At 44.7% G+C, this 10,676-nt stretch overlaps 1 protein-coding gene across 1 annotated transcript; it reads right to left on the bottom strand.

Annotated features, from left to right (window-relative positions):
• Positions 1 to 528: 528 nt before the first annotated feature.
• Positions 529 to 2,962, bottom strand: LOC147423003 (xylan glycosyltransferase MUCI21-like). The gene is made up of 3 exons (XM_086501155.1): positions 2,712 to 2,962; positions 2,498 to 2,596; positions 529 to 2,369 (listed from the first exon to the last, which is right to left on the bottom strand). The coding sequence occupies exons 1-3, from the start codon at positions 2,875 to 2,877 to the stop codon at positions 883 to 885; spliced, it is 1,752 nt and encodes a 583-aa protein (XP_086357281.1). The 5' UTR covers positions 2,878 to 2,962; the 3' UTR covers positions 529 to 882.
• Positions 2,963 to 10,676: the final 7,714 nt, after the last annotated feature.

Genomic DNA, 10,676 nt, shown 5'->3' with positions numbered 1-10,676 from the left:
ACAAGACTAATACTAATACTAGTAGTTTTGCTTTCAATTGGTTTTCATAGTACCATCGATTGTCGTCGAACGCAACCTTCGAGCCTTTCTCTGCGCTTTCAATGGGAGCATGCTCTTGACACAAGATCCCCCCCCACTCTCTCTTGGCGAGAGCTCTCACTACTCAGTCTCTTTTTTTCTCTCCCCCTCTTTGTCTGTTACTCGAAGCTAAGCTAGAGCGCTCTCACCCACTCTCTCTTTCTTTTGCAAAGGGTGTGCTTGCCACTGAGTCATTGTTCTCTCTCTCTCTCTCTCTCTCTCTCTCTCTCTCTCCCCCCCCCCAACACCAACACACACACACACACACACACATCATAACCTGTCAAGCACAAGCAGGCAACTACTATAGGGCAATGTAAAAGCCTATGCACTTATCTCTCTCTCTCACTCTCTCTCTCTCTCTCTCTCTCTCTCTCTCTCTCTCACACACACACACACACACACACACACGAGACATGGAGCAAATGGCTCATATGGGTCATATCTATGTAAAGAAGTAAGTTTAGCTCGGACATCATTTTTTTCTATATAAGAATACTAAGTCTTCGTCAAAATTAAATAGAGTGAAAGTATCATGGACGTTTGCTGTGACAGTACTTGTAGAAAGGTAATAAGGTGCCTTTAACCTACCCCGATATCATGAGTTCGCATCTCGTGATTGTCAAGGCACCCACGCCCAACAGGTGATGGGATGGTAGAGAGAGCTGTGACGCTTTACTTTTATGTAAAGTTTAATGAGAACGTGTTACGGAAAAGCCGATAGAAAGCAGCGGATTCAGCGTAATCAGGAAAAAAAAAAAGAATTCAGGATTACGATAACAAAGCAAGAACAAGAAAAATATTTTACGAGGAGGTGGCAGCGGTGGTGGCGGCGCGCAGGAGGGCGGCCATGGCGGGGAGGGAAACGGTGACGTTCTGGGCCTGCAGGTAGATGCGCTTCGTTTCCCACCACCCTCCTCTGCGGTTCACGGACTCCGGGTCCACGAGCACCGGATCGTCGTTGGCGTAGTGCTGCCATAGCGAGCTCTCTTGGGGCCTCACCTTGTACTCCACGTACTTCAGCCCCAGCTTGCGGGCGGGCTCGCCGTAGTAGGTGGCTGCCGCCCAGTCTGTGCCCAGTGGCACCACCTGTATGAATGTGGTCCCCGGCCGCATGAACAGCAGATGCGTCAGCGCCGCCCCGTGCACACCCAGCATCACATCGCACCCGCTCAGCGCCGCGTAAATATCCGCCATTCTTGTGCTGGGTATTGGACGCAGCACCTGCACCTCTAACCCGACCTTCCTGGCCAAACCCACCACCTCCTTTTCATTTAGAAGCACCCGCGATCGACCCTTGCGCGATATTATGACAAGCTTTGGCGCCGTCGACAGGGCGGTTGACGACGATACTGCTGGAAGACTATTTCTGTAAGCGGTCCGGAGCATTGCTTGGAAGCGCTCCATTGATGCATCATCCCGACCAGCTTTTATGGATAGCTCATCGTGAATTCGTAGGCCAACTGTTACCTCAGGGAAGCAATGTACACGCGAGTCGCGTGAGAGGTCGACAACAGTGTAGTTGCTAATCTGAGCCACCACCTCCTTGTATTTGATCATCCACCAGGCATGGTACTCCAGCACAAGCAGAACCACCTGGCCGGCCGGCGGTGCATACTGCTGGGCGGTGATAAAGAGCGGGATGAGACCGTCATTGAACTCGTGATAGACGTTGCCCGTATAACCGCCTGTCGAAAAGAGGATGGCGGGCACCTGGTGATGCACCTCACAAATGGGTACCGCCTTTCCCTGCTTTTCGACCTTGCTGTTCAGTTCTGGCATAAATAGTTCATTATCGTCTCTGCCGCTGATTTTCGGTGGTGGTTGCCGCCGCCGTTTCCTTATCTTATGCCCCTTTGCCCGCTTGATTTGCGGATGGATATCGCTGGCTGCTTCATGTCCTTTCTGAACTTCCAGGTTAGCACTACGATTACCAGCTCCTGCACCTGCTGATTCTACACCTTCTTCAAAGCTGTTGCCTCCAGCGATGCGAACATCTATAATGCCTTCCTTGTCGGGGCTGCTGCTGTTAATGACCTTCTTGATGATCTTCACCTCGTCTATGGTGGCCATTACATTGACTTCCCATTTCCTGGTATAGGGCTTCACCCGCTCCACCCTCTCAAGACCAGTGTCTACTAACACAACCACATGAAAGCTGCCGCTGCCGTGCTCGCCGCCGCCCATCACACGCACATCCCCCTGGGCTACGCACACATCTGTCCGATAATGAGTTCGATTGCAGTGCAAGGCCTCTTCTGAAGTCTCATTAATCCTCGTCAATAATTGCCCTGCGTGATCGACGAATTACAAGTTAACTGCCATTAAAACCGTTTCTTCCTCAACAATTAACTGTCTGCCTTGTCAGGGACATTAATATGGGTCGATATTTTTTACTGGAATTACTGCAAGTACATACCTGCTGCTGGCAGATGATCGACATCAAAAGTTTTACCCCGCAGCTGTTCCACTCTGCCGCTGATAAATCTGTGGCCAATGAAAGCCACTTGCGTATTGACTGCATGCGGTCGTTTGCACAAAGTTTGATTAGCAAGTTGTAGTCGACATACAATTAAGTCCCTTATAAATTGTATGATCAATTAACGTGAACCTGTTTGTAATACAATTCTTACAGGTTGGTGTATTGGCATTAAAAGAGAATGCGCAACCAAACAGAAGCGTGAGCAAGAACGCGCAGAAGACTAGAAATCTTCGGTTGCTGGTCCTGCGGGGCGCGAATTTCAGATAATTGAGACTAGCAGATTGCAGTATTAATGGCTCGCTATGCAATTTGATCATGATCTACGCGCTGCAGCAGATGTGTCCTGTTCACATGATTATAGTGGCGCCCCAGAGACAATATTAGGGAGAAGATGGCTTCAAAACGGAAGCGTTCGGCCTCCTGCCCACGCCAGCTACATCACTAAAGCGTCGCCTTCTAATGCAAAAGTGAAAATTGACGGGTATAATAATTGGTGGGCACTATTTTTTGAGCCCATATTTTCTGCCACCTAGCTATCATTGACATCTTCTCCCATCCAAGAAGTCTCAAAACTTGATTTCAAAGCATAAATTTTGGTCTTTGGCACATTTTTCAAGCTACCCTTGTTTTCAACTAGTAGGACACGGGACGCGGGAGAGAGAGAGAGAGGGGGGGGGGGGGACATGAGAGAGAGAGAGAGAGAGCTATAACATGACCAAAGGCAATATATTGTATCCATTCAGAATTATATCAAATCACTAATCGCACGTGCCGCACAAACGATCGTTAGCTGAGCAGTGTGTGGGGGAAGGTGGTGCTATTGTCCTTTGTTAAATTAATCACAGAAAGACGTGCCCTTTTCTTTTATTAGTGAGGAGGACTCCTAGTGTTAGAAGCCAATTTGGGGCTTCCATTGTTGGAAGTGGATTTGCAAAGAAAAGAGAGAATTTCTTATTGTATATATCACTATAAAACTCTCTCAAAGTTTATCGTGGCCATTTACTGCGTTTTGTAGTGAGAGAGTACAAAATGGGGTGGCCAAAGAAGAGATAGGGGAATGGAAGGAGTTTTCTTTTGCAAATTAAACATTATCGCATATATTATTGCATTAGTATTATCGTTATTACTACGTTTGTAATCGCTATTATTACCTCTATCATTACCACGCAATGCTTTGAAGCTAAAATATACAGATTTGGGTACTTCTTTCTATTTAAAAATAAATAAAATTTAGAGCATGATATTTTTCATTAAAAAATAGACTATATATATATATGATAAGCATAAATTAGCACTACAAGAAGTTGTGTGCTCTTGTGACGCTGTTAGCGACGGAAATACACTGGGTTTTTATAACCCCCGACGTCGCTAAAACCGTCGCTAAGAGCGTCGCTATATGCGTCGCTATATGCGTCGTTATGAGCGTCGCTATATAGAGATGCTCATAGCGACGGTTATAGCGACGTTTACACAGAAGACTATAGCGACGCTACAAAGCCATAAATAGCGACGGTTATAGCGACGCCCGAGAGAATTTTTTTTTGGTGGCAGGGCATTGAATGCCCTGCCACCCATCAACCATATTGTACTTGATTCACTTTTTAAAAAAAGTGCAAGGGTAGATAATAGACCTAAAATAGTCATCCACAAGACGCATTGTTTGCAAAATTGACAATTGTACACATCATAGGCAAAATGAATTGATTGGCAAATGTAATAATGACAATTGTACAACATCATAGGCATAAAGAATTGATTGGCAAAAGGAACTGCGGTGACAAATGTAATAATATACATGGTTCAAAAAGACGTATAAAATCCGTCTCATGATACATAAGCTATGAGAAACCCTAAACTAATGCTATCTAGCTACAGCTAAACTGACGTCGTCTAGTCAGACGTCTCATCGCGTCCAAGCGGCGTATCTGTCGGATTCTGCAAAAAAAGACAATAAGACAGCTTTCAGTAAGTATAAACATATAACGACATTTATAAAACAATACAAAAAATAAAAAAGAGTAAACCCTAATACTAACCATGCCGCCGTGAGAACTGAGAATGTCCATCAGGACGTTTAAGCCCTTTCTGCCTGCGTACTCGCGCTCGTACGGTGTGGGATCACGTCCTGTCATCGACCACTGTCAAAACATACAAAGATTTCATTATGTTAGAATTAAAAAACTCATAAACCCTAAACTATCGAACATAAAGAGCAATGCGAAAAAACTTACAAAATTGGCCTCAAATGATGCCCATCCACCGCTCCCCAAGTGGTGCGAGCTCCCTGCCTCTACTCGCGCTCTGGCTGCATCCTTTTGTTGCTTCCACTTGTCGGGATTCTCGCGCGCTGCTTTCTTCGCATTCTTCCAATCTTCTTTGGCCAGCCAATCTGGCCTGTTCTACCCATTCTTGATTGCTTTTTGCACTTCGAAACGCTTGTGTTTGCAGTATTCGCGCATTCGAATCTTCATCAGGTCTTCATTGAAGCGTTGATCCCGTGTTGGAACGGGAAACTCATCATGAAGTATGCTGATGACTCTGTTTTTTAAATCACTTGGTACTTCACACATTTGTTTAGTATGTAGTGTCTAAACAGCTGAGAGCAAAGACCACGCATGCGCGAGATCACCTTCTTGCCGTCATCATCCATGATGATGCCGCCGCTGAAGTCGACGGAGTAAGACAAGCCCTCTGGCCGGTGACGCGTGAACCTGGGTGTCCCGACAGGGGTCTCTAGCGGCGTGTCGATGGGGGTACGGACGTCGGGTGTCTCCACCGGCGTCTGGGCCCCGAAGCGAGGAGTGTCGAGTGGGGTGGCTCCTGGCGGAGTAGGTAGAGGTGTGTAGCTTCTAGGAACAGTCAGCCGTGCAAAACCTGGCGTAGATGGCGATGCTGTGGCTGGTGTGGGGGCGGGCAAAGAAGGGGAGGGTAAAGAGCCTCGTCGAACACGAGGCGGTGTGGAGGCATCTTTGGCGGAATCCCCACAACAACCGCCACCGCCACCACTAGAGCGCCGGTGTCTAGACGAGTGTGAAGCTCGTCTCGTCGACGCCGAAGCTTCGGAGCGCGCCAAATGCTCCGAAAGAGAGGGAGATGCGGATGGAGTAGGAACGCGCGATGATGCGCCAGAGCAATGACGCTCCACGTACCACTGTCTCTGCTGCGGTGACAAAGAAGAAAGAAACTCCTCATCATCCATACTTACATTAAACACACGAATATTTAAACTTAATATTGAATGAATAGAGTAGACAATGACGCAAAGACCATTAAATCTTAGGTCAGTCCATTTCTTAGTAGAATCCACCTCAAGAAAACCAGACTCTCCTCTACGCACAGTAGCGTTGCGACCCTCCATGATTATCTTGAACCATTGCACGTCGAACAAGTCGACAAAAAATCCACCTCATGAAGGTTGGTAGGCTCTCCAGAACCGCTGGATAGTGCATCGGTGGTCGTCTTCCCCGTCTCCACTCGATTCGTGCCCTTTGTCGCTCTTGCTTTGCATCCTCATATTGTGAAATCCACTTTTGCATCACTGGATTGTGAAGCATGCAAAATCGGTTGATTTTAGCCTCTAGATCTTCCGTCATCTTCTTCTCAACACCGAGATTGCACATGACAATCCCAGATATGCGCTCATCATCTATGGTTCGCCATAGCGTGTCCCGGGCTTTATCAAATCCGTCTAGCCACTCTCCAATGTACACTAGGGACTCTGATACCAACCAACCTTCTGCCATGCTACCCTCCGGACGTGCCTTTTGACGCACATATCCCTTAAGCGTTTTCATGAAACGTTCTAAGAAGAACATCCATCTGGAATGAACTGTGCCAGCTATTTCCACCTCATCAACTATGTGAACAAGAAGATGCACCTGAATGGTTAGCATGGTAGTAGGAAAATGTTTCTCAGACATGCACACAAGCTCCGCAGCATTTAGTTTGGCGAATGGTATGGAGTCTACGTTGATCTCCTTTTGTGAGATCCATTGCACCAGCTTTGCAAGTTTGTAGATTGTGTTACGGATGTCGAGAGACAAACATCCCTCAATGGCAACCGGTAAAATAAACTGTAAAGTATGTGCAGCAATGATATTAAAGTCCACATTTTATGCAATGATATTAAAGCCCACTATGAACGTACTTGACACATTTTATGCCAATCGTGTGACTTCAAACCGGTAAGCTTTCCTTCTTTAGTAAAACACGTTCGGAGCGAGTGCATTACGCCAGTGGGGGTCGGCAAAGATCGAATGGTCTCTTTTACTTTGCGTTCTTGGGCTCCTGTGAAAATCCATGGTGCTATAGGGAGTTTTATCGATCCATCAGACGCTGTTTGCGGCCAATATTGCTCCATACGATTCACATTTCTAAGGTCAACTCTGGCTCCCAAAGTATCTTTCTTGCCGGTCAGATGGTCCCATAGTAGATTACCCACATTCTTGAATATGTGCATTGGATCGAGCAAGTGATTGATCATGAGTCGGGGCCAGTATGGTAACTCGTACCATAGAGATGCCACCATCCGAAGATTTATTCTCCTCATGCCATGATGCTAGGGCGGCCATGGACTTACATTCGAAGAAATGCTTGATGCGAGGAAGCAGAGGAAAATGTCGCAAAACCTTTTGTGGAATTTTTGTCCCGTGGAGATCTACTCGATATCTTTCGAAATCACATTTCGGACACTTCTCCATGTCTATGTATTCCCCTCTGAAAAGAATGCAGTCATTAGGACAAGCGTGGATAGAATTGTAATCCATCCCCAAGTTTCGCAAAATCTTTCTTGCTTCATCTCGGGAATCTGGCATCACATTGTCAGCTGGTAGTATGTGCTCTTTAAGCAATCTACACAACATAAAAATACGATACAGTCGTGTAAAAATCTATCAGATCATTATACATCTAGAGTTTTATTAAAGTAAACTAATTGTAATAGATCACCTGAAAAGCGTTGTGACGCTAGTGTCACTCCATCCAAACTTTGTCTGCATGTTGAGAAGAACCAGGAGTGCTTTCAATCTAGACATACGTGCTCCATTATACAATGGCGTATCGGCTTCACTTTTCATATCATCATAGATAAGCCTTTCTGAATCCATGATCGTCTCGATCATTTCATCAATCTCGAGCTCAAACATTGCCTCGTTGGGAATGTGCTCTGCATGATCATCCCCCGAGCTGTCAGAGGCTACATATTGTGGCCTCAAATATGTTGTTTGACCAAAGCGCATGCGAACACGTCTATTGGGTTGCAAGATTGCTGCTTGTTGGCCAGCGTCAGAGTCCGACGAGTTATAATTGGCAACAACTCGATCTATAATAGATGGATCGAACTCGCCAAATTCACGAACGTGCTGCAAAGAAACACGTCTTGTCCGTCGCACAGCATGCTTGCATTGATTACAAGGACATAAGACCCTCGTTGAGAGATAAGTGTTTCGGTTGGACGGTCCCACATCCTCGTCACTACTCATAATGAGGATAAAAATCTTATAACCTGTACAACAAATTTAATATTCTATTGGCATTCTTCGTCTTATCTCTCTCTCTCTCTCTCTCTCTCTCTCTCTCTCTCTCTCTCTCTCTCTCTCTCTCTCTCTCCTCTCTCTCTCTCTCTCTCTCTCTCTCTCTCTCTCTCTCTCTTTACCTCACATTCTCTAGTCATGTCCAATCCCCGCACACCTCGGTCTAGAGGTGCACGGAGATCAGAACCACCGGGTTATAATCTCGTCTTTATTGGTCAATACCTATATTTGTGGGTACAAGAAATCTACACACCCACGTCTACATGATACTGCATGTAGTGGACAAAACCCCTTTGCCTCTTCTCTAGCTGTAGCACTTCACAGCATCTTAACATCTTTTCACAGTAGATCTTTTCACTGTTCGTCTAACTCTAAACCCTAAACCGTAAGTAATTCTTGCGTGGACTCGATCTAACGTAAATAAGCGTAAATCTAAATAAACGTAAATCTAACTAAAAATAAACCTAAATCTAATTTAACGTAAGTCTACATCTAACCTAATCTTTAACGTCTTTTGGGATAGTTTCCTACGACGTTAAAACTCTCTTCTTCTTGTGTGTGTGTGTGTGTGTGTGTGTGTGTGTGTGTGTGTGTGTGTGTGTGTGTGTGGGTAAACCTAAATAAACCTAAGTCTAATCTAATATAACATAAATCTAAATCTAACGTAAATTATGTTATATTAAAAACAAAGAACTAAACTAACAGGGATTATAAGAACCTTAAAACTAATTTAACACATAATTTTTCACATAACTCGGCAAGAGTTGGCATTCTCATCACTAAAGATGTGAGAGTTAACTTCCGGCAGTGACGCTGCCTCATCTCCATCCACATCTGACGACAGCAATTGGCCCTTTAGACCGTTCTTGCTCTTGTTACTAACTTTGAAGTTGCTATTGAATGACTAGAGGTTGTCTAGATGGTCATTGTGTCGGGGATGTAGTGACTCTTGCCGCCCTGAAGATCCACCTTCTTCCCTATCTTCTGAAGACATTTCACCAGTACTTTTGGATCGACGGAGCCCACCATGAGTGAAGGCAGCAATACCCTATATTCCATTGAGGGCTTTCTTCACCCGCTTCATGCAGGCATCGCAGTCTATGGAGACCTAAATCTAATCTAATATAACGTAAATCTAAATCTAGCGTAAATAAACGTAAATCTAGTTAAAAATAAACATAAATCTAATCTAATTTAACTTAAATAAACCTAAATCTAATTTAACGTAAGTCTACATCTAACCTAATCTTTAACGTCTTTTAGGATAGTTTCCTACGACGTTATAACTCTCTTTTTCTTGTGTGTGTGCGCGTGTGTGGATGTGTGTGCCAATAAAAAGAGATAAATGGTATAACCTTTCTATCACCCATGCCAAGTATGATAGATTGATTATGCCATTTCCCTCTTGAATAATAGGTCTTGAGTTCAACTCCTCGTCGGCTAGATCTTTAGGTCTTTTAATTTTAATTAGTTTCCTACGACGTTAAATTAGTTTCTCTCTCTTTCTCTCTCAATGTGTGTGCGTTTTTTTGGATTGTATGCATGTTTTCTCTCTCTTTTCCTCTCTCAATGTGTGCGTTTTTTGTTTATGCATGTTCTCTCTCTCTTTTCCTCTCTCAATGCGTGCGTTTTTTGTTTATGCATGCTCTCTCTCTCTCTTTTCCTCTCTCAATATGTGTGTGCATTCTTTGTTTATGTATGTGTATGTGCGTTTTTGTTTATGTTTGTACTCTCTCTCTCTCTCTCTCTCTCTCTCTCTCTCTCTCAAAAACACTATGTGTGTGTGTGTATGTGTGTGTGTGAGAGAGAGAGAGGGAGAGAGAAAGAGGGGAAGGGAACATGAGAATGAGGAGAGGGAAGGAGCATACCTGGCTCTCCTTCCTCTCCTCGTGTGTGTGTGTGTGTGTGTGTGTGTGTGTGTGTGTGTGTGTGTGTGTGGAGAAGAAAAAGAGAGAGAGAGAGAGAGAGAGAGAGAGAGAGAGAGAGAGGAAGAGCGTTACTTGCTCCTTGCTTGAGGGCCCTGAAAAACTCAGATCTGACATCTGAGTTTTTGGGCGCGCTTGGTTATTTTTTTAACCCAGCCGGCGTCGCTATGAGCGTCGCAAATTTCTTTGTAAATTTGCGACGCTCATAGCGACGTCGGGAATTTTTTTTTTGAGCGTCGCTGTGTGAGCGTCGCTAATATGAATAGCCTCTTGTAGTGTAGCATGCTTGATAAAATGAGAGAGAGAGAGAGAGAGAGAGAGAGAGAGAGAGCAGAAAAGGGGTGACATGATAAAAATTTCTCATAGAATAAAATATACAAAATGTTTATGAATTGTCTTCAAAAAGATGTCTACAAGTGGTACATCTAAATCTAAACCCATGGCTCCTAAATCAATAAAGAGGGAAAATGAATCATCATTTGTAGACGTGTTGGCTTCATCATCTTTCATGTCATTACCATCATCATGACGATCCTCCTCCTCGATAAGATTGGCGGTGGAACTTGATTCATCGATCTCTATCTCTCTCCTCATTCTTCTTCTCATCCAAAGTAGGAGGTGGGAGAGAGTCAAAGATAGTCTCCACTTCGACATTAGAAG

Source organism: Adiantum capillus-veneris, chromosome 26 (genome assembly GCF_014529385.1).
Source record: "Adiantum capillus-veneris isolate H3 chromosome 26, ASM1452938v2, whole genome shotgun sequence".
In the NCBI taxonomy this organism is placed as follows: domain Eukaryota; kingdom Viridiplantae; phylum Streptophyta; class Polypodiopsida; order Polypodiales; family Pteridaceae; genus Adiantum; species Adiantum capillus-veneris.
The sequence above is the reverse complement of the archived record's forward strand: the minus strand, read 5'-3'. Positions and strand labels throughout refer to the sequence as shown.